General features: G+C 40.2%; 1 protein-coding gene across 3 annotated transcripts in view; it reads left to right on the forward strand.

Annotated features, from left to right (window-relative positions):
* Nucleotides 1-204: 204 nt before the first annotated feature.
* The window catches only part of CDKL5 (cyclin dependent kinase like 5), a 64,561-nt gene continuing 39,646 nt past the window's right edge, over nucleotides 205-25,119 (forward strand). For 2 of the 3 annotated variants that reach the window (XM_083612264.1, XM_083612266.1), the window contains exons 1-4: nucleotides 214-461; nucleotides 14,909-15,125; nucleotides 17,569-17,603; nucleotides 22,864-22,909. In XM_083612264.1, the coding sequence (XP_083468390.1) occupies nucleotides 15,062-15,125; nucleotides 17,569-17,603; nucleotides 22,864-22,909 (145 nt within the window). In that variant the 5' untranslated portion in view covers nucleotides 214-461; nucleotides 14,909-15,061. Of the gene's footprint in view, nucleotides 462-14,908; nucleotides 15,126-17,568; nucleotides 17,604-22,863; nucleotides 22,910-25,119 lie in introns of all 3 variants that reach the window. The other variant, XM_083612265.1, reaches the window with a different exon arrangement.

The raw sequence follows: 25,119 nt of genomic DNA on the forward strand, positions 1-25,119 counted from the left end.
CACGGCGGCCAAGGCCGCGGAGACCCCCGCCCATCTCCAGCCCACCGTGGCGCAAAGCGAGCGCGGTGTGTGTGGGGGGAGGGGGGAAGGGGGCGGGCGCTTGGCCCCATTGGTTCCCGTGGGGCTAAGGGCGTGGCCTCCTCCGGCCCGTGCTCCTTTCCCATTGGCGGGGGTGAGTGTCAGTGGACCAAACGAGAGCGCGGGCGGTAGGCAAGGGGAGGAGGCAAGGCCCGTGTCGGTAAACACCTCCCTCCAAGCCTTGCAAGCGGGTAGCGGGTTTGGCTGAGAACGAAGCGAGCGAGCTGCGAGGCAGAGAGAGGAAGGCGTGAGGCAAGTGCGGGGAGGAATTTTTCTTTTCACGCGGGCGGGCAATAACGAAGGCGGCGCCAGGGAGGCAGTGGCGGCGATAGCGGCAGCAGCAGCAGCGCTGAGGGACGGAGCGGCGGGGAATGCGAGGCCCGGTAAGCCGCGGGTACTCGGGAGTGGAGGCGTTTACCTGCCCCACCTGTCGCCCACATTGCAGTCTCCCCTCAGCCTCCCTCGCCTCCCCCTTCCCATAACCGCCCCCCTTTTTTTCAAATCCCACCCACAGCCCTCAGCCCCCCAGCACACACGCCGTAGTTGCCACAGATGCCGCCTACTTCCTCGCCTCTCTCTTCTCTCCCTCTCCCTCCCCCCCCCAACCCCACCACCTCCAAATTTCCTTCCTGCTGTTCCCTTTCCCCAACCGAAGCGCAAGTCCCATTGGGCATTTCCCCTCCCCTCACCATCCATTTCCCCACAGAGCTGCAGCTTCTTTTTAAGGGGGGGGTATTCTGGTGGTTGCTGTTAGGAGTATTTTCCCTGCCACCATCGCCACCACAAGTACAGCCGCCACCGCCTCTATCAGCAAGACCAAGGGCTTGCCAGACCCCCGCATCCATTAATATGTTGTACTGGGAGTGATGGTAGCGTTGGAGACCTCGGCATGATCCATCTCGCCGGGCTGCTTTTATGTCCTTGGTATTCTCGTGGTGCTCTGAGATGAAGGCAAGAGGAGCCAGCCCAGGCAGCTTTTCCTCCTTCGCTGCTTCTCCTTGCCTATTTTTATTCTTCTGGTATGTCATACATGTGGTTTTCTTACCTCTCTCTCCCCCCCCATCTCTTCTCCCCCAATGAGTTAGGTGTGAGCAATATTATGTATGCAATTGCACTGCAGACTCATGTTCTGTGCTGTGGCTTTTCCTTCCCTGTCCTATTAGTAAAAATTGCAATTTGGGCTAAAAGCCCCATTCTAAGCCATGCTTTACCACCAGGTGCTTGACATAAAAAAGGTTTTGTGCACCTTTCCCTTGGCTCCCTGTGGGGGGATGTGTATTTGAATAGGCACAGATGTGGGGGAATGTTAATTCTTACACATCACAGGTTGGCTTCAGTTCTGCCCCCCCCCCCCCCGCATATCTTTTGTGATAGATTTTTTAAAAGTAAAGGTGTCAATGATTGCTGTGAGGAGAATGGTACATGCAGCCTTAGGCGGAAGCTGAATGTAATGGCAAAATCCTGATGAAGCTCCGTTAAAAATTTCCCTGTGTAAGATAGGCTCTGGGATTCCCCTTATGGTGCCATTGCTTGTCTTTGCTCTGTAGTGCAGCTTCTGTGTCCATCACAATGTGGTCAACTAACAGACCCAGTAGAATTGAAAGTATAATTGAGTAATCTGTGTTCTTTGTTAGAAATTTTTAAAAATAATTTGTCTGAAGCTATTTCTTGTGAAAGGGTTGGGCTTTATAATAATGCAGGATATGTGTGTGCATTGCTTATATAGGGCAATGTGTTTAAAATTTTCAAAAACGTAATTCTATTTATTTGGTCAAGGTAAAGCATTGTATTTGTTAAACATACTCAATGTATACATCCATGACTGAAATACTGTAATTATAGTTTTAATCATTAAAAGCAGACAACATACTAAAAAAACAACAGCAACAAACCAGCCCTTTAATTACTCAACAGCCCTATTGCAAATTAAATTTGAAGTTTTGAAAGAACAGGATTGAATGAAATGTTTAATTTTCAGTTGCTCATGTCTTCTACCTTCTGTTGGGAAGGTTAAAAACCCCTGGCCTGCTTTTTCTACTTTTACATATATATTGTAGCTGCTGGCAGTTTTTAAGGATTGCTCCTATATGAGGCACTTAGAATGAAATCAACAATTGTTCTATAAACTCATTGGTTTAAGGTGAAATTTGGGCAACATTTACACAAATGCACACACGCACACACACACATATATATCTCTTCTGCTTTCTCTTTTTTGGTGAGGGTTTAGTTTAGGAGCTCTTTTCCTTGCCTTAGCTTATGTGATGAAATGACTTTTTAAAAGAATACAATTCGTCATATAATAATTGCATTCTTTTGTGAAGAAAAGGTTATGTGAGTTTCTGTGTCTTCCCTGCCTCTCCCCGCTGCCCCCTCCCACAGAATGCTGTTTTGGATGAATGGTGGAGGCAAAGCTCCTAAGTTAGCTCAAAACATCCATAGGTTGCATAGGTTGCATACCTACCTGGGGTACGGACTGAACCTTTGAACTTAATGACACTTACTTCTGAATAAAAATGAACAGAATTTCAGTGGCAAAGTGTATAATTATTAGACTTTCAATAAAGTCTCAAAATTAGTACTTGAAAAAAGCAAATTTAAATGCTAAATATCTGTAGTTGCTTATAACATTAATTATATCTGATATGTATATATTTTTGAATATATACATAGTGCTTTAATGTTCAAAGTACATTATTGATCTTTACAACAATCTTTTAAGGTAGGTAGAATTGTTGTCTCCATATCACTGCTGACAAATAGTATCTTTAAGTCAAGTAGCTGGATTTGAAACAAGGACTCTGGCCCACGGCTTAGGTCCCACCCACCAATCCTATGTCTACTCGGAAGTAAGTCCTACTGCATTGTATGTCGCTTACTCTCAGTGAAGAGGGGTAATTAAGATTAGGTGTCTTAATTAGGAAAGTGTTTGTAGTAGGCTTGAATTATGCAACCTTTGGGATTTGACGTGTGCTCCTCCTCAAGCAGAACCTTAGTAAGTCAATTTTAGATTGGATTCCTGTTGCAGAGATACCCTAGGCCACTGATTAAATTTTATATTTTGGAATTAAGTAAAAATTGAGTCAGTGCTTTTTAAAAATGTATAAAGTCATGTAGTAGCTATTTACTTCAAGCTTTTTATGTATTTAGTTTCATTTTCTTTTATTTCCTTTATTTTTAATTATGCTTGTTAATACTGACCACATTGTAGTGTATTGGGGTGTAATCTATGCTCCTATTGCTGATGCAGTGGCCCATGCTGGAAAGGGGGGCAGGACAGTTGTGTCCAGATCAGATCAGATGCCATTGTGTGGTGGCAGTGAGATTGGTTTGGGATCGAGCGGGTTACATGTTTGTTTTCCCTTGCTCTCAGAAAGAGCCTTTTGAGGGGGTGGGGTCTGCTGGGCTCTGCCAGTAGGCCACCCACCCACTCATTCAACAGATGGAAGGGAAAGACTGGTGAGGATGAGAGGCTGACTCACAAAAAACCTGAATAAAAACTATTTTTTAAAAAAATACAACCACAGACCTGGCATGATCAGGGGTTGGATTGCTCTTCCTTTCTTATTTCTATGTGCCACATCAATATTGTAAGTTTTTATAATGACTTAACTTTTCTGTATCATTCTCTTCTAACAGTATTATGGTCTGAACATCAAATCTTTCTAATGTTTAGTATGTCATGGTGGGACGCGGGTGGCGCTGTGGTCTAAATCACCTAGCCTCTTGGGCTTGCTGATCAGAAGGTCAGCGGTTCGAATCCGCATGATGGGGTGAGCTTCTGTTGCAGTTCTAAAGCATACCAGTGCAAGTAGATAAATAGGTACTGCTGTGGCAGAAAGGTAAACGGCATTTCTGTGCGCTCTGGCTTCTGTCGCGGTGTTCTGTTGCACCAGAAGCAGTTTAGTCATGCTGGCCACATGACCCTGAAAGCTGTCTGTGGACAAACGCTGGCTCCTTCAGTCTGAAGTGAGATGAGCACCACACTCCATAGTCACCTTTGACTGGACTTAACCGTCCAGGGGTCCTTTACCTTTTACCTATAGTACAATGGTACTTCGGGTTATGAACGTAATTCATCCCGGAGGTCCGTTCTTAACCCAAAACCATTCTTAACCTGAAGTGCACTTTTGCTAATGAGGCCTCCCAGTGCCACTGCGCCGCCACCATGCGATTTCCATTCTCATCCTGGGACAAAGTTCTCAACCTGGAGCAACTACTTCCGGGTTAGTGGAGTTTGTAACCCAAAGTGTTCATAACCCGAGGTACCACTGTATGTCATGTGTGGAAGCTATTGTATTACTGATGCACTTAAGTATGACTTTGCACTTTTCCATGGCTTGTATTCAATTCCTCATTTAAGACTTTATTTTTATGCATTGTGTAGAAGTGTAGCTTGATCCTATGCATGTTCACTCAGATAAGTCCATTTCAATGAGTTACTTCAAAATTAGTATGCATGGGATTGCAGCATTACTATTTTTTACAATGCCTTGTTCAAGATAAACAAGATTTCTTGTTGATAACATTCGTATCTTTGAAATCATATTTATTGAGATTTATTCAGGTTAAGAACAATGATTTATCAGAATCTCTTGCTCGGTCTTTCAGTAAACAGTTTCTTAAAAAAACCTATTTTATAGGGAGCTGTGCTTGTTGTCTCATGTGACTACTGATTCAAAGAATAATGTTACTTGATTGATGTAATACACAAATTAGTAAACAAATATGTAGTGTACATACATCATTGCTAAGTTTATGCACAGCCTGATGTGTGAATATTTATCCATTGTATTCAATGCGACTTGCTTCCAAATAAGTGTTTTTAGGATAGAAGTTTGTAGTAAGAAATGCTGTTTAGTAAAGTATTTCATCCTAGAATGATACTTTGACTTCTGTAAATTGTCACTCCTAGGGCAGAGCTTATGGCTTTGTGTTAGCATATCTGAGTTGACAAATGGTGTTGAAATCTATCAGTAACACAGTGTGACTATTAGTTTTTTCTGTTAATGCATGGACAAAGACCAGCCAGCTGGGTAGGTAGGCGGAATGAGAAGGCAACCAACCTAAATTCTCCCCCTTCTTCATTTTGGGTTTGTTTTTTTTAACAGTCAAGTTAGGAGGGAAACACTAGCAGTGCATCTTATTCAAAGATGGGAATAAAATGTCTATAAACTGACCTTCAAAACCTATATAAGATGCTCCTTGATAGTAATCCATAGCCAAAGTATGCATGGATGAATATACAGGGCAGCCGAACTTTTCATACCAAGTGGGCCGCAAGAATACTCTGACATGGAACCCACAGACTGCACACTCCCTTGTTGCACTTGGGGGGTGGAGCGAGGCCAAAATTTGTTGTTGTTTTTTTAAATAATTTTTTATTAACTGGCCAATCACATCAAATTAAATCACATCACATAATTCCAAATTACAAAGCCAAATTTTTAAATTTTGTTGGGGGAACCCATACTTCAAGATCCAAAGGGGATACAGAAAGGGGAGGTATGAGGAGGTCGGGAAAGTAAGTTTTATGAATATAAGGGATGGAAATTATACCTGTTTTGTATGTGTGTTTTTTCTTTTTTGGATTGTATGTATTGTTATTGTTTTTGTTTTTATTGTTCTGTTTATTCTGTTTTATATAAATTCCTAAACTTTAATAAATATATTATAAAAAAAAAACAAGATCCAAAGGGGGATTCAAATCATCTTCTTATTACTGCGTTAATGTCCAAATCAGTCCCAATCAGTCCAGACAAAGTTCATAATTCTATCCAGTCTTATCTTGGTATTTCCACATCATATCTTGTTCATATAATTTCTATTTTTCCTTTACGATCTCTTCTGTTAGTCTCCTTAAGCCGATAAGCAAAATAATAATCCTGTGTGGATTTCCCGTTCCTCCACTAAGTCCAGATGGTTTCCATATATCTCCTTCGTAGATAGCATTGCTCTTTCCGTCATGAATTTGGCATTTGTCGCTCTTAAGTCCCACTGAAGAGTTGATCCACGATATGTAAACAACTCTATTTCTCTCTTTCTCCTCCCAGACCCAAGAGCTCCAACAATGCCTCCCAAAATGGCGACGGCATTTTTAACTGCGTCATTCCAAAACTCTTAGCTTTCCAGCTTCATCTTGAAACATTGCTTTGGTTCGAAAGTTTATCTCCACACAGCCTTAAATCCACAGCTTAAGTCCTTAGTTTCTGACTCATTAGGGGAGGGGATTCTTGTTAAATCACATAAGAAAAAGGAAGGCAGGTTTTCCCCCCCTTCCCCCCTCAGTCATACCGTATCTTGACGTATCTTCTCATATTTTATTCTTGTCTTGTTATCAGAGATCTCTTCTGTCAGCAGTCTTTACTCCCCTTTTTCCTTGAAGCATGTGCAATTTATCTCGTCCAAATTGTTTCTTTTGAAGATGCTTGCAACTAGCAGCGCGAATCAGGGACGGCGTCCAGGAGTGCCGGAATCCCACAGGAGGGCTTTGTGCCTAGTGCCCCTACCCCCACAAATTCGGGGGTGGTATAGGGCACAGCAGGCAAGGGCCGTCCCCCCCACAATCCTGGGGGGGTTAAGGAGGCTAATTACCCCCATCATAGCCTCCAAATTACCTCGTGTGGGTCGGAGAGATGTTATTGTCAGCCATCTTCCGATGCGCCACCTAGTGGCCCCCTGAGCGAGGCCAAAATTTGACACACACACCCCCCCCCCCCCGCAGCCCTCATGCAGCCTTCCCAAAGCTGGATAAGTGAGGTGCTGGGATTTGGGAAGGAGGTGCGAGGCTCTGGCAGGGTCCTAGAGCCTTCCCATCTCCTTTCCAAATCTGAGAAAGCGCTAACTAGGCTTTGGGAAGGAGGCCGGAGGACTCTAGGACCCTATCAGAGCCCCCATGCCCAGTGCCTCACTGACTCAGCTTTGAGAAGGAGGGCTGTGAGAAGGGTGTCAAATGTTGCTGAGGGCTGCCCAGAAAGGCCTTGAGGATTGCATGTGGCCCTTGGACTGCGTGTTGGACCTCCCTGTTCTATAACGTTTGAAGGCCAATTTATAGACAATTTATCCTTGATACCCTGTCACAGTTGTAGCAATCTTGGCAGGGCTTTCACTGTTGTTATCCCCTCCACACAAGCAAGGGGGGAAGGGCAGAGATGTAGGATGTTGGTAGTTCGATAGAGGGCTGTCTTTGTGGTAGTGATCAAATTAAGGCACTATTTCCCTAGGCACGTGTGTGGATGATGCTATCACTGCTATTTTTAAACACCATGTGACCTCTGACCTATTCTGCTATGTTTTTGTTTTTATTTAAGATATGTTTCTTGGCTACTTTATCTACTGTTCTCATTTTTATGTTCTTATTGGCACCTCTATACTTCCTTGGTTCCTAAAATAACTTAAGGAAGTCAATGGAATAAAAGTTTTGCATCTCCTCCTTCCCACTGCAGCTATGTGTGTCCCCTAAAAGTCTTAATAGAGGATCAAGGGACTCCTGAGCAATTGGGAAGGGAAATGGTGAGCTGCAAAGGTGGGAATAATTGGGCTTGGATCCAGTAGCCCTCCCCTTCCCACATCTGTTCAGCATAGACCTCTTACCATTTAGAGAGGGTTTTAGAGGTTGCAGGTGGCTTCTCATGGGATGAAAGGATGCAAAAATGTTTTTTATGTGAACTAAAGTTACAGATGGGTTTTCACTATTACAATTTTTTATCTGTTGATTTCACAAAAATATGAATAAATACTAGTTTCTAATAAGAAACATATCAATGCTGTAATGCTGTTAATTGCTAACAATCCCCATGTTGCAGGTCTGGTTTAGGCTGCAAGGGATTGTTGTACAGCAACCCTATGCATACTCTGCTATTAATATCTCCATGGTAATAGATTATAACCCCCATATAATATAGATTATATATATTATAATCTTGGCATTTTACAAGAAGGTTGAGGTTGCCAGTGGTTTATAACAACCATCTAATAAAAGCATTTAAGCTCAGTTATAAAACATCTGTATTGCTGCCAAATAAAGTTTTATCTATACACACATACATACAGTTACAGGTTTCTCCTATGATACTACATGGTATACCTCAGTTTTTAAGTGGGAATTGTACCCTCTTCCCATCAATTGGGTTAGAGCTGCTACATAATAGGCAAGCTACCAGATATCCATCCTCAGATTATTGAAAGGGAATTGCCTGTCCTTCAGAGATTTCTCTTTTTCCTTCCTTGTTGGCAAATTCCGTGTAGTTCTGTTCTGTCAAAGTCAAGCTGCCAAATGCTCTTCGCCTCTCAGATGGATGGAGGGGGGAGCAGACGCACCACGTTTTCCTCCTTTTTTCTCACCCCAAGCAGGCTCCACCAAACACAACAAAGTAGGCTTTAGATGGGTATAGTGTTGGGCTTGCTGTTATCTTGGTCATGGTGGGTTTTTTATTTATATATCTAGTATTTTACTTATGATTATTGCACTGACTTACTGTGCCTTATTAGAATACTTTATATTACTTGCCGCCTTAAGGATTTTTCTAAAAGGTGGGATATGCATTTATTTAAGTAAATAAATGAATAAGTTTAAAATACAGCTAGAGGATGGGAACATGGTTCCATAGCTTTGGTTTGCCTTGGTAACCAAGCCTCACATACCCTGCCTTCATAGCTGCAAGTTTAAAACAGGAAAGTGGGGGCTAAATGGTTTGGATACTCTGCAATCTCATTCCCACCGTGGGCATTTGTCCATTCAGAAATGGTGAAGGCGCTGACCATTTCCTGGTTTGGCTACTAGTAGAGGCTAAACACACTCCGGCCTTTCTGCCATCTTCTCCTTAGCCTTGAGGTTAGAAGTCCAGTTCTCAAGAAGTGGGGGCAGGGGGGTGTCACTGATGGTGCTTGTATCACCTTCAAGCAGCACTGACAATCAAGACCAGACAAAAACAATGTGTACCGCTCTGTAATCAAAAATGTCCAAGAAGTTTTACAATAAGTTGCAAAACTCAGTGGGTGGAACCCAGAGAAACGTAGGCATAAAGGAACTAAGGTAGTGGTAGCTAACCCATAGGCCAGATCTCCCCTTCCCCAAAAAAGACCCTCCCAGAACCTCTACTACCTCAGCAGAACCAATCTAAACCAGAGAGTGTGAAATGTCATCTGCATGGTGATACCAAAGCCCAAAATTCAGGATAACCTTGTTCTCAAAGGTTTCAGGTAAACTTTGAAAAGCATAGGGAATAAAATGGAATCCTGTGGCATCAGTGCCATGGAGCTTGGCAGAAGTTCCCAAGCAACACCTTTTGGAATTGATGCTATTAAGGCATGGGGCAGCAAAAACTGTGGTTCCCCCATTCCTAATAGAGCCTATCTAGAAGGTGAGCATCCTTAGAAAACCTCTAAGAGAGAGATAGGGAACCTATGATCTGCTGGTCTAACTAGGCCTGCCAAACCTCCTTGTTTGGCCTGCTAGGCCATTTTGCCTGTTCCCACCTACTCTATGTCAGCTGCTGGGCAGGTAAAATACCTGGTTTCGCCAAAGAGAGAGATGCTGATCTGTGATGCTTAAAAAGTCCTTTCCAAGGGACTTCATAAGATAATGCTTTGTAAACTGTTCTGTAAGACCTGTGTAGGCAAAAATGTTCTGCAAGACCTGAGTAGGCAAAAAAATCACCTGATGCTATTGTGACGCCAGACGGTGGAAAGGTGGATGGTCATGACTAATCAAATCTGGGATGTAAGGGGTGGGATAAGATAACTTTGTGGCTTGCTGGTCAGATTCAGTTCTCTACTGCTGCTTTAAGAGATCCAGGTCACTCTCCCCTTGGCCCGTCTCTTATTACAGGTCAACCATTGTGACAACTGAGGCAGTTTCTCTGCCAAAGCCAGGCAAAGTTGAAATACAGGTGATCAGGTCCATCCAAGGGTGTCTGGAGTTGCATGGCAACCACTCCCTTGAGCAGCTTCCTCAAGAAGTGAATATTTGCAATTAGCAAACGATAATGTCTTCCAGTGTGGCATTACCATTGTCTTATTCAAGATAGATGGCACTTTCCCCCTTGTTGCCTCCTGAATCCTTATGGTCAACTCTTCTGCTAGATGTTAGACTAAGAAGGTGAATGGTTGAGCGAATATGTTGTAGGCCATAACTTGTTTTCAATACCTGAAATTTAATTTATAGCTCAGGACTAGACTGTGCACTAAACACCTTCATAGACTGAACTCCTATAGTAGTGGATGCTACCTGCTTAGAGAAAATCTTTATATCTGATATTACCCTTAGTTTTAAGCTTTATTTGGGCTATTTGCTAAAACGGTTTCACATAAATCGATAAGACCAAGAGCCTGCAAGCAATTTTTTTCATCTTGTGCAGGTTGCTTTGACTGGTTTGTGTGCTTTTTGTTTGTTGCATTATACACTGGTACCTCGGGTTACATATGCTTCAGGTTACAGACTCTGCTAACCCAGAAATATTACCTCGGGTTATGAACTTTGCTTCAGGATGAGAACAGAAATTGTGCTCCGGCGGCGTGGCAGCAGCAGGAGGCCCCATTAGCTAAAGTGGTGCTTCAGGTTAAGAACAGTTTCAGGTTAAGAACAGACCTCCAGAATGAATTAAGTTCTTAACCCGAGGTACCACTGTAATAACAATAATAATGTTGTTGTTGTTTAGTCGTGTCCGACTCTTCGTGACCCCATGGACCAGAGCATGCCAGGCACTTCTGTCTTCCACTGCCTCCCGCAGTTTGGTCAAACTTATGTTAGTAGCTTGGAGAATATTGTCCAACCACCTCGTCCTCTGTCATCCCTTTCTCCTTGTGCCCTCAATCTTTCCCAATAATATAGATAATAGCAATTTTGATTTCTTGTTAATTCATGCATTTTTGTCTTTAAAAAGAATGCCTTTGTTTGCTGTTGTATACTGTAACCACCAAGAGTTGGTGTACAAAGAACTTTTGTTAAACTCGTTGAATTGTATTTATTGTTCTTGCATGAGCGTACAATACAATCAGGGCTCCTAAGAACGTTTCTTACAAACCAGCTTTGTATAGTGTCAGGCTGATGGGTTATCTAATTGAATATTGTGTCCCTTGACTTGATTGCCTCAGAACCTAAACAGATGACTTTTCTAGTGAACCCACCTGAGGTAGCTTGACCAGAGATACTAGGGACTGAGATGAAGACATATATGAAGTGTATGTTTTGCCAGAGACCAGTGTTTGAAATTAGCCAGGTGCCAGGCACATTTTGCACCTGGCTTTCGATCACTTGCAACCAAGTGACTATGCCTGGGCGCCAGGATGGTGTTTGATATCTTCACCATCTGGAGGTGCATGCCTGGCGATCATTGGATCTGGACTGTTTTCACACACTAATATCCCATTCTGTAGAATTCTATCAGTTATATTTTATCTGCCCAATCAGAATGAATTTCCAGTACCAAAATGCTTCTCTAGTGCATCCTGAGCAGGAGCAGTCACCAGTAAGAAATAGAGGTTGGAATAGGCCAGTATATATGTGGACTGCCCCTGGATCAAGCAACTTTTCTTCTTAAGTTCTCAAAGCTCAAAGTTGTCATCTGAACTAGCCAGATGTTTAACTGAGAATCAACCACACTTAATCCATCATTTGAAAAATAAGACTTTAGAACTGTCTTGCCCAAAAATGGCAACTAAACATTCCATTTTGGCAACTGTAACCTTGGTTTAAGGAGCCATTTGGCACCTAGCTTATATATCTGAATTTCTAACACTGCCAGGGACACCTTGTGAGATGGTGCAGATGTTAAAATGTTGCTGCCATGTGATTCCAGGCCTTTGCTTGCAGATACAGCTTGATGCCAGTAGCAAATTGCAAATGAGGTCCAGTAAAGTTTATGATTAGACTAGGGCTGTGCCAAACTAAAACCTGTTCTCCAGTTTCTTGATGTTTTGTTAGCCTGTAAGAGCCTTCTGTTTTTCTGCCTCATTTGTGGGGTACGTAGAATGTTATAATTTTGGTTGGTGCAGGGCTGTAAGACTCTCATCTCAATTGGTTAATATTCATTCATATAAGGAGTTTGATAATTTGTGTTGACAGTCCCGTAAAACCAGTTTATAATTTGCTTGTAAAAGAAATATTCTGGATGCAGAGTTGGAGAGTATACATTCAACAATGTTGAATAGATTCACATTCTCTAATGCATGCCAGTTTGTGTTCAGCTGTGTTGCATTACTAAAAATAAATGTACCCTCTCTGGATTGAGCATTCTGGAGGAGGGATAAAGAAAATGAATTATCTGTCTTGTTAATGTACTAAACATTTGCATTTTAAGTAAATGAATAATGTGTATTCCCTTCTGATTTGAACCATAAGATGGCTTAGTAGAAATTACATGAAACAAGCTATAGCTAGAGTTGATCAAGTGCTTGGGTAGGGGCCTATGCAGGTTAGAAATAACCATGACTAATATGGATAGAGCTGTAATTGTGAACTATGACTAGGAGCAGGAGGCATGAAGAGAGTTGGCTTGACAGGAGGGAGTAAGTAACACTGGGGCCCATTCCCAGTCCAGATCAAGGGAACACCAATGTCTGTACAAGATTTGCTTCATCTTTTTGGATACAGAATTTTGTCAAACAGATCCCCATCTGCCATAAAATTCAGTGCAATTTTAAAGTCTTTTATCTTGATTAGCCTGGGATGATCAGTCTTTTTCACAATCTCTAGTTCAGTTTCATCAGCATATTGAAGAAACTGCATTCTATAAACTCAACAACCTACAGCAATTTCATGTAGACATTTAAAAAAAAGAAAAAGAAAGAAGTACAGTTAAATAGGAAATTGTTTTAGAATTGGTAGCTGCTCCACTGCCATTCCACTCTGATAGTAGGAACCAGCAAGGCTTCATATGCAACAGTTGTCTGCTGCTCTGATCTTCCCCTGCCCCAGCTAGGATTGCTCTGTTAGTATGTTTTTATCTACCTTTGTTAATTGAACTTGCTATTGATTAGAATAAAAGGTTTGGAGACAGAACTAATTCCTGAACACCCTACAGGACAACTCTCAGGGGAAGAAGCGATAGTCAGCAACATTGTTGCATATATACTGACTACCAAATATAACCAGATTTCTAGCTTTGCTGTATTAGGATAAGCACAACTTTGCAGGTTATAGTTTTCACCTTCCAAAAACAAACAAACAAATAGCCCCACCCCTTTTCTGAAAAGTGGGAATAATCTTAGACCTTAAGAAGAACATGTTAAAAACGCAGCTGTTCTGGGATCTTTTTAATGCTTGTTCGTCGCCTTCTTTTTAAAAGCTGCTTTGTCATTTTCATAATACATAAACATAATCAAAAAGAAAAACTCCTTCCTACCCACCTCCCAAGCCCCAGTCCCATTCAAATACACACAGATAATTCTCCTTCAAATAAAAGTATATTTCCATATGTCCCCGTAAGTTGCTGGTAGTCCAGAGCTATGTTCTTTTGTAGTTGCTTAGTAAATAAAGCTGAACCATGTTTACAGAATTTGTCTGATCGTGTGTTGTTCCTTTGGTCTTCAGCTTTGTAAGTCAGTTTTTCCATGAATATCAAGTCCTATACATTTTAAACAAATCAGCATTTAGAGTTCTCCAGTATCAAACAGTTGTAAGGTCTTCTTCCATCGTAAGGTAAGCTACAAGGTCCTTCTGAATGAGATCCAAAAAAATTATAAACCACCTACTGCATTATGTTGGTAACCGCTGATTTTGGTTGTATCTGATAGGCTTGTAAATAAATTGTAAATAAATGTGCATAAGTTACACATTACCTGTATTTGGGTGCACTAAAAATAGCAATGCAGCTTTGTTTTTAGGGTTGCAAAGCCCAACAGATTGGTTCATTGATCTATACGCATATGCTTATTTAATTATTTAGATTCATTCCTACCCTCAAGTCTTGTTTCACATGAGCTTCTCTGTTTCCAGGGCAGATATGTAAAGATAATTTGTTCCTCAGTCAATTTGGTTGATTTCTTCCTTTGTGTAAAGCTTTACTTTAGCCTTGATTCTGTTACAAAGTGCCCCCCTCCCCATTCTGCACTTAAAGAGCTCATATTGTATGATTTTATTGTTTTACTTTTTTAATGAAAACCATGGTATTGGTCCAGTTGCGTAAAATGTTTTATTGGAATGATGCTACATCTTAGTTTTTTAACTTCATTTAACTTAATAATGATACTTATCTTTACGTATTCTCAAACTTTAAAAATACAGTATCAAACTTTTTCATGGTTTCTTTAAAACTATGAATTAATATTAAAACATTTTGGGATACTCCTAGCCACCATCTAGGGGTAGCATGCCTTGCATATACCATGCAACTTTAAGTGTCCTCTTTTCCAAAGCAACATTACAGTCTGCCTTCAAATACAGGTGGAATTTTAGGCGCATCCAACTGATGCATAATTTCCAACGTGTGGGTCCTTTTGGACCCAGAAGAGGGCAGAATGGGGTGTGGGTGGTATGGGTAGCCAGGAATGGAACCCCCACGTGAAATAGTTACTGCTTGTACAGGATGGCTAATGATGCACTTGAGGCATAAGCATCATGACAACATCTGTACACCCAGGCCTTTGTGCACTTCTCTAGCTCTTAACAACTTGAACGATCAAAGGACAGCATGCTGTGCTTCTGTTTTAACCACAATGTAAAACTGGGCTGAAGCTTCTTGAATTATTTTTCTGTAAAAAGTGTGTGTCTCTTTTGATGGGGTTTGAGTCATAACTTCTGGAGTGCAAATAATTGCCGATATAGTGAATCTGCCATTGATTGTTTTGTGAAACAGTGTTAGCTGATGCCACTTATTTTATTTCTGCACAGGAATCTCCCACAAAGTTAAATACATGACTGTAAGAAAGAAGAAATCTATATTGATAGACTCTACTATCAAAAACCTTCTCTTCAGTCTGCAAAGCCTTCAGCTTTTCTCTATGCCATGTTGTGTGACTGTTGTCCCATGAGGAATTTGTCTTCATGAAGATTCCTAATATTGGTAATGTGATGAATAAATTTGAGATCCTTGGGGTTGTTGGTGAAGGTAAGCACATGTTTTATTGTGTTTTTAATATTTTGTTGCGAGCCACCTAGAGTGCTTGGGGCAACCCAGTCAGATGGGCGGCATATAAATAATAAAATTGTTGTTGTTGCTGTTGTATCCTTTTTCAGTTCATTTTGGGACTATGTTCATGAAGGTCCACAGACATAACAAGAGGGAGAATAAAAATAAGATGGTGTCTACAGGAATCTCTTTTGGACCTCCAAATATGGGTATAGTTAGGGACAAGTTTTTTCCAAAAAATTTTTTTTATTGCAAATCACTTTACACAAAACATTAAAGAAAAAGAAACAATTAGGACATACAAACAAAAAAATACCCCAATAACACCACTAAACTTTAACTAATAACACAACATCTAACATCATGCACTCTTTTGACTTCTGAATCACCTCTTTGTGCTTTCAACGTATTCTTAATAGTTAGGGGCAAGATAATGCTTTTTTTTAGAGAGAGCTAATGATGGTATGAGGAAGCTACTGGTGCGCAGGCTATGCAGACTCCTAGGTATCTGCCAAAATAAATTTTAAAAAACTCTACAAGCAACCTACAAAATCTTTTTTCTGGAGAGAAGGAGAATAACTGTCCACTATGGGAAGCATTAACTATCATACAGCCTTCAATTTTTTCCCCCCTCTCTCTCTAACGGTATCTATTGCTAGCATGTTCTCTTCTGACAGACAATGTTCTGTTACAACATTAGTGTGATAAGGCCCTAAACAGCTTGGGACCAGGTAGCCTTAAGTAGTCTCATCTTGGTCCTTGGGATCTCTGCAGGGAGGTCCTTTTGTCCATATCACCATACCATACATACAGGAATGATGTGGAGGGGTTTTCATGGAGGTGGTAACTATCATGTGGAATGATCTCCCCACTGAGATTAGACAGGCACTGATGCTGGCCTACAATTAAAACTATTTCTATTTAGTCCTGACCACTACTGCTATTTCTGGATGTCCCTCATTTACTGCGATTGATTTTTTTTAAAAATAGAAAAATTGATTGTGTGTGTTGTATCTTTATTGTGATTTTTATGGCTGTATAAAGAGTTTTGGTATATATTTTAGAAATAAAAAGTGGTGTACACACACACACACACACACACACACACACACCCTACATACCTACATACCATAATATAGATATTCTAATAGCTAATAGTGTTTCTTTATTTCCCCGCTTTAAATCTTGGTGTATGAAGCAGGGAGGGAATTCCCCTGCTTCTCTGAAACCTAGAAAAGGCTGGGGCCTCTCCTTAATCATAATCACTCAAAACAAGCTGTCTCACTGTTTTATACACTTTCATGCGAGCTCAGGAAGAACCCGTCTGCTCTATCGAGCTTGCAAAGTATGCAGTGCTTGCCTAATGTCCAGAAACCCTCAAGAGACAAGGCTGTTCCTTTTCCTTTTGCAAAGAGAATGTTGTTGCCAAGTGCATTATTTTCCTGGCTCCAGTTTTGATCCCTAGCATTAACATGCATTTCTTTCTTGTGTATCAGTGTGTGCAAAGCACATATCAGTAGTGAATAAACTGATACAAATTTCTAGATGCTTGCTTCGCCAAACCTTTTTTGGGCATTACAAATATAAGCCATCATAAAACATCCATATGTAAAATTTTAAAATATATACCAATAAACAGCCATGTAAAAATATGTAATAACGAGGATTTTCATTGGAGTTTCTTCCTGCTAACTAGTGCCATTCACCACTCTGAGAGATACCATTAATAAAAACTCAGCCACCCTTGCAGTTACTTCCGGGTTAATGTCAGACAGATAGAATCTGATATTTTCATTGTGCTGTGATGTTAGACTACCCAAGAAAGGGGACAGCACACGTTTGAGTTGCTGGTTGTACAATGGACAGCAGAAAAGGATATGTTCTACTGTGTCTGGCAGATTGATTTCTGGATGCAGACTCATCTACTTAATAACGTAGCATCTTGGTACTAATTTCTGAAATGCTTTTAGACACCTTTAATGTAAAGGAAAGTATATATTATTGTTGGACAGCCTAAGCTTCCCTGTGTAAGCTTTGCTGGTCCAACGTTTGCTCATTACTCCTTAAAAATAAAGCTGATGATATAACAGCATTTCTATCACCTCTGTATTTTTATGCTGCAGACATTCAAAAGTACATTTGTGTGCATGTGTTTATTCCTTTATAGAGTTCTGCTTTCTATTGAAAGATACAAGCATCCATGGTTTCAAACTATGTAAAAGAATCAAAGAATTTGAAAACTTACTAGCCAATTTTCAGTGTATTCAGAGTTGCCTCATATTACTAAATGTTACAGCATTTGGTCTAAATAATGAGGAGGGGTGTGTGGGTATATTTTAATTGTCTATGCTTGTATATATAACAATTCCTGCCTTCTGGTAGCTAACCTCTTTCCCCCCTCTTTTTTAAAATGGTGGTCTAGGAGCCTATGGAGTTGTTCTTAAGTGCAGGCACAAGGTAAGAAAAATACTTTTAAGCTGTGTAATTCAAGTTTCCATGATGAAATTGTATAGATGAAATTTAGAGTAAATTACTACCATATGCAGAGCTGATTTGGCATCCCTTCTTCCCTCTCTTCCTAGTTTGAGGCAACCCATTCTCTACTGTTTTGTCTGAAACAAACTAATATTTGATTCTGGTTTGCAGAGCAAGCACAAATCATAAACTAGGGCTTGTCTCAGTAGAGGGAAGGGTTTTGCTGTGAGGTAAAGGCAGAAGGGAGTTCCTTTAAGATTTGTTTATATTTGTGTGAAGGTATCCCTTCCTTCAGGGACTTGCTGGGCAGAACACTCTTCCACTCTTTCCCCACATGCAGTCCAAGCCCTTTCACAGAGGACTCATTGCTAAGGGGACTCATTGATTGAATCCCACCTGTTGTTTTGATTTGTGTTGGACCAACTCCTATGTCCTCCAGAGGATTTTACAGTAAGCTCCTTGTGGTAGCTAAGTTTCAGAGGGAACATTACGGAAAAGGGGGAACCATGTTTTTAAAAAAGAAAGCTGTGTTTTATAAAGTTTCTGATTCATGATAAGGAGCCATTGTTTTTTTTTAAAGTAAGAAGTTCCACTTTGTTATGTAAGTCATCACTAGTACTTAAAGGAGCATTTTCTTTTAATTGTGCACAAGCTATGTGTACAATTCTGAACCTTGTGTTCATTTTTTTGCTTGCCTTCTTTCAAAAGTATGGGTGAAATAGCCATGTATATCTAACCTCATAATATGGGGGGGATATAAACATAAGCCTTTTGATGTTCAATCACAATCTTACTGTCTGTAGTCTGAATTGCACAGACAAATTTTTCATGTCTTCCACCTGCTTAGCATTTAAGTTACTCAGCAGAAGACTCCCGAGTTGCCTGCAGTTCCATGAAAAATGACTTCTCTGATTTAAAAAACTGCTCAAACCAGTCAGGCTCAAAAGCCACTACATATCTTATGTTAAACAAGATGAAAATACCTAGTCCAAAAGCTAGCTTCTGTGAAGTTACTGAGAACATAAAATAATCACATGCAGTGAATGTATTGAAGAGCACTGATTCTCAACATTTATATCCAGATCCTCAGCTTATTTATTTTGGAAAGAAATATCACTGGTTTTAAATCCCAATGTAATATTTTATAAGCAAGTGTGCCTAGGATTGCAGCATACAGGTGTGTGAAAATGTTTCCACAAACACAACTGGTGTTGCATGTAATACCGGAGGTGCTGCTTTCAGTAAATGTAGTTCAGTATACGTGAATGAAGCTTTAATCTGAAGCTCTGAGAACAATATGAAATACTGTGATTAGCACATATCTGCATCTAATCACCATTAGTGTTTACTCTAGCACTTTGTTCTTTCATATGAAAGAACCTTATCCATTTTCTGCTTCTGAATGAAGGTAATGTAAAAGAGTGCAAATACTGGAAAGATAAAATGTTAAGTTTCCAGTAAAATAGGCCAAGAAAGATTTGAAAAGCAAATCACTTATAATATGAAAGCTAGGGATAAAACAGTATTGAAGTACATGACAGATGAAAATATGACCAGATAACCACTAAAGACTGTAAGAAGACAAAGATATAAATTAATCTGTTGTAGAAAATAGGATAATTGTTCAGAAATGTAGTGCATTCATTTGTAACTTTAATTATTCATTTTAAACTTAAATTATTTTGCTGACTTCACTGTGCTGAGACAGCCCATCAAAACTTTTTGAGGTGTTTATATTGAAATTATTGTGTATTAGAAATGGCAAAAGATGAAGATTTAGAAATAATTTAAAACTAAATAGAAAGCCACTCAACCAAGTGTTGTAATTAAATGTAAAACAGAACAGTAGACACGAAGAAAAATTATTTCTGCACACTGTGCATAATCTTTTTACACCTTTGTTGTGTTATTCCCTCACCTCAATTGTGCTCCCCTTTTTTCTAAACTAGAAAGTTTAGAATCTTTCATTACAGGGGACTTTTTTGACCCAATGAACCTTTTGGGTGCCCTGTTCTGCACCTATTTGAGCTCTACAATATCTTGAAGTCAAATGCTGGAATGCTACCTGGCAGGGCTGGCCTATCAGTCAAAATGAAGGAGGTGTCCCTGCTAGGTGGCATTCCTACAGACCTAGACACCCAGGCACACCTAGGTCAATTAGTACTGTTGCATAAAATAATAGTCTGCCTCCCCCATGGGAGAACCAGCCCTTTTGGCCCACCCCCTCACTTGGCAACCCACATAACCAGCCCAGCCCTTCTCCACCAGGCTGGCTCATATACCCTGGCAGCAGTACCCACCTATTTGTGCACTCTGAGAGGACTGCCCCCTACTTTTTATGTTGAGATTCATAGAGACACCATTGACCCTTTGCTGAAGAGGCTCGCCGATCTTTCAGACAAGTCTAAACTTAATTCTCTCCTCTTAGGCAAAGATCATAAGATGACCTGACTGGTAGCCAGATTCTGTGCCCAGATTTGTAGGCGCAGATCATCCTCTAGAATAAAATAGCTTACTAGGGAAATGCTGAAGTTGCCCTTTGGGGCGCCTCAGGGTCAGTTTTTTATGGTAGCCCAAATCTCAGTTGTACAGGTGTATGTATATATCTCAGTTTTAACTCATGAGCTATTGCTGCAATCTGTTCCGATTGTATATTTTATCTTTATGAACGCTGTTTTTTATTGTGTTATGTTATGTTATGTGAGCTGGTCTTTGACCGTAGTAAATTATCTAGAGGACTGCCCCCTCTCCTCACAGTACAGGGTGCTTGATTGAGCATAGAGAAGAGGGACTACTACTTCTGAGCTCATCATGGTTCATGTTCACTCCACCCACTCAGAATCCTATCCCGAGGCCAGCTGAAGCTAAATCATACTAGAGAGGGTGTGAGGGAAGAACCCATGTGTACCAGTGCCTGCTGACAGAGAAACAATACATGGAATGTTCAAAGCCTTTATTGGGTTAGAATCAGTATATTATGAATAGGAAATAACATTATCTGGAGCGTTGCCAACTGGTCATCTCAGCAGTGGTCATCTCCTGTTCCTTGGACAAGGGCTCTATAGACAGTAGAGTAGCAGGTGCAGTGTCTCTTACAGCACTATTGCTTAAATGATATGTCTGTTCAGGGTGTGGCCCTTAAGAGCTGCAATTTCTTGGCTTTTTGGAAGCTGGGTGAATAGGGAAGCCTTTTAAAACACAGCTTGTTAAACAAAAAAACTTTTTTGTTAAATGATTCTTATATGCCACCATCTTCAACCTGGATAAACACAGGGAAGTTATGTGTGGGATGGGCCTTTCTTACACTTGAAGGATCACAAGATTAGCACTAGAAGTGACCAAAAGGCCAGAGTGTATGAATTCTGGTGTCGGGGGGGGGACCCTCCCTAGTCAAAACAGGATTATTGAAAAGTCAAGAGCTTGCTTACTAATTTACAATCTTCCATAGCTTACATCTTCACGAAGTGTAGAACTTGTCTTCCTGAAACTAATTAACATTTATGGCAAATATGGAATACTGCCATGATTATGTAAAGAGTAATTCACAAGCAGTGCCATCTGTAGATTGTTATGACTTTCTGGCTAGCTTCTGATAAAGTAACTTCCTGTGCAGTTCTTGTATTTCAGCTTTTGCAGGGAGTAGTTAGTTATTGGAATAGCATCAAGAATATATATTGTTAATTGTTTGGTTTTTACTCTATATGCTCTTGATTATTTAGTAAGAAATCACCTGAATTCTCAGTGTTGGTACTGTGCAACCTGTTTAGCATGAATAGAAGCTCACAGCTTTTATACCATAAGTCTGTGCAATTTGAAGAGAAGACTCACTATGCAGAACTAGGTAATTAATATGGTAGAAAGTGGCAAAGTGATTCTGTTCAGTGCTAATATTCGTTGGATCATCTCTTTCGAATGTTCTGGTAGAAAGGGACATGGAGCCACTTTTGGCCAGAGAGCTGGATCCTGTTGTAGTCAGCCTTCTACAAGTCAAAACTGACATCAAATCACCTGACATTATACAATGGTGGATCTGATTTGAGTCTTGTATTTGGCACCCACTTGAAACAGTGGAAGCCTTTTGCTTGCAAAGGAACAAACAGGAGCATACTCTAGGGTTCTGGATTTTTTTTTATAGCCATAGCTTTGCCTGTCCCTGATCATGGCTGGGCGAGACAGCCTAGTGAGCCACAATAGGCCTGGTGACTTTAATTTGGCCCAAGCACCAGAGGTTTTCTTACTTGTATTCTAAAAGAACCACACATACATAAAATAACCTCCCAAAGTGGCATCCTGTTTTATCCAAAGGATCTAGGATGGTATTTTGTTTTAGACAAGTAATCCCAATTGAACAAGCTTCAAATGCTTGTGGTGCTTATCTCATATTATGAACCTTTATTTAATTCTCAAAAGATTGATTTAACGCCAGGTTTCAATATAAGAATAGTAATATATTAAGTGTATCCATATATTGCATTGCACCTGGTAATTAAAAGTATTTTTCCTTCTAATTTCATTTTTAATTTACTTTGTTTCTTTGAAAGTACCAGTATGTTTACTGTTGTTTTAATTTCTGTGCCATATCTCCAAGGCTCATGGTGGCTTACCAAAGAAAACAAAAACAAAAACCCAAACACCCTCCCATAACAACAGCAACCACCCATGGCGTGGGTGTAAGTAGAGTTTTGGTCACATGAAAAGGCTTTCACACCTTCCTCCTCCTCCTGCAGCCCTGAAAATCCCACTTCTGAGAGCTGGAGAGCCCTCATGTCATAACATGATATGGTGTGTTGGCTGCAATGAGAGGAGGACTTGGTAAAAAGTCTGGAAGGAGTTCCTCCCCTTTCACTAGCTGAAAGGTGTTCCTGTATGCAACAGGCCCTTTGGATTCGAGCAAATATAAAACCTCATAAAAAAGAACATAATGTCTATTTAGTTGATCCAGAAAGACTAGCCAGCCAGCTCAAATGCCAAGTGAAAAAGCTGATCTTTACATTCTCCACTAAAAATCCAATACATTGGAAGAACTGCAAACCTCTGAGCGAGAATTTTTCTTGTAACCTTGGGGACGGCTATAAAAGCCCTGCTTTTAACTACAACATTTCTAGGCCTTCACAGATTTGGAACACAAAACTAGATACTAACTGAAAGTAAGCGTTTATTGCAGAACCTTGATGTTTATTGGATGGTGGGATATTTGTGTGGTTTGACAAAGAGCTGATTTTGCTGCCTTTTTTATTTATAGGAAACACATGAAATTGTGGCCATTAAGAAGTTCAAAGACAGTGAAGGTATTTTTTCCACTTGCATATATCAATGCATTGGTGATGAAATTCAGCAGGCTTTGTGTCTTAAGATAAAAATCTGTCCCGTTATATAATGCTTATTTTAGTGTTGTTTGTGTTAAGCATTGACTATTTCCGAGACTCACAATAGCAACTTAAAAGCTAACTCTTTTGTGTGGCAAAGGGGACCTAAGGAGATTTGTTCCAAAGCTTCTGCTGAGACAATGTTAGATGTTTAGTGTTAAACCTGTATGCGTTCCACATTATGAACAGATTTTAACTTTTATTTTTGGTACTTATGGCTCCCTTTAATTTTATTTTCAGGGAGGACGGTTAAACTTTTTATGTTGCAGTCAATAATAATAATAATAATAATAATTTATACCCCGCCCATCTGTCTGTATGTCATGTAGATCTTCAAACTTACTAAGAATAATTTAACTGATGCAATTAGATCTTATAATTTTGAGAAACTTGCTTTCATATCCAATATAGAAATAAACTCTTATCTTACTAATCTTCAGTTCTTGAATTTTTAACTAGAGAACATGGGACTCTTGATTTCAATAGGGCCGTTGATATGATACTAGTTTATTTCATACAGATTCACAGTTTTTAACTGCTCTGTATAAATTATTTAAATTTGCTCTCTCATCTCAAAAGGCCTTTTTCATTATCAGTTTGTCATAGATGCTGACATAGTCTACTGTCGATGTCACACACACTCCATCACAAACATAATTCAGGGGAAAGCAGCAGGCATATAATTGATCGTCCCAGATTCACAGAATCGTGAATTAAAGTTGTAACTAGCTTACTATGTTCCCGATTTCTTTGTGTAAATATTCGGGAGTGAAATTCTCTTTTATCCTATGTGAGATATAATAATAGTAATAGTAATAATAGTAATAATAATAATTAATAATAATAATAATAATTTATTATTTATACCCGACTCATCTGGCTAGGTTTCCCCAGCCACTCTGGGCAGCTTCCAACAGAATATTAAAATACAATAATCTATTAAACATTAAAAGCTTCCCTAAACAGGTCTGCCTTCAGATGTCTTCTAAAAGTCTTGTAGTTGTTTTTCTCTTTGACACCTGGTGGGAGGGCATTCCACAGGGCAGGTGCCACTACTGAAAATGCCCTCTGCCTGGTTCCCTTTAAGACTGGTGAAGTAAGGTACTTTTTTACCTTATCCAAGTGCAATGCCCAAAACTATGGAGATGTACCACCTGAGACCCACACGTGTATGAGAAAGAATTGCTTTTAAGGTTAGGAAAACACATCAATTTGCTTATAAGAAGTGGATAAAGGCCTGCACTTAGTGTAGGCACCTATACATCACCAAAAAAGAGGATATGCACAACAAAGAAAAGGACTTAAACAGGGATAGAATTTGCATGTGCAAATTTAGAAATAATCACTAGAATTCAAATTTCATTTGGATAAATCATTTAATTCCTATCCAGATCACCTGAAATAAAAATTTCAATTTGCATCCCACCCATATTTCCCTTTCAAATCAGACCTTTACAAACTACCCAATTGATTTCCAATCAAAATGATCCTGTTCCATAATTTTACTATTAAATAGCCTACTTTCTTCAATTAGGCAGCTTTAAGACACCATACTATTTTTGATAAATGGAAATTGAAACTTGGGCTGCCATCCTAAACACATCCTAAGGAATCTAAACCTGACACCTTGGAGTTTCAGCTAGAGCTATGTTGGCATAAGTCTTTCACCCTGGCTCAGCGGGTGGAAGTTAAGGTGGTGTAAGCCCCACAAAGGGGTGTTCTGAGGCTGTGGATGGGTTGCCTTTTAGCTGGGTTCCCTGAACTAGTACCCCAGTGGAACTTAACCTGCAAAAAAGGGCAGTGTACGTCAAATTCTTCCCAAATGAAGTTTGGAATGGGGGTAAATTAACCTAGGGTAAGTTTTGCCAGCTTACTGAAGCTGAAATTGCTCTGTTACTCAGGTTGCTGGTGTGTTGCTGTTCTCTCCTGCTGCAGTGGGTGAGAGGCAGGGTACATATTTGATGGATATTCATCAGGCAACACCCCTCCTTCCCGGTACAGCATTTCCTTAACACATAAACTCGCCTGCTGACATTCCACCTGTCAGGCAGTTGTTGAAAGTAGAACAGTAAGCAGTATTACTTGTTCTTACTCTCCACTTGAAAGCTCTCCTAGCTTTTCCTTTTCACTCA

Source organism: Podarcis filfolensis (genome assembly GCF_964270895.1).
Source record: "Podarcis filfolensis genome assembly, chromosome: 4".
Lineage (NCBI taxonomy): Eukaryota > Metazoa > Chordata > Lepidosauria > Squamata > Lacertidae > Podarcis > Podarcis filfolensis.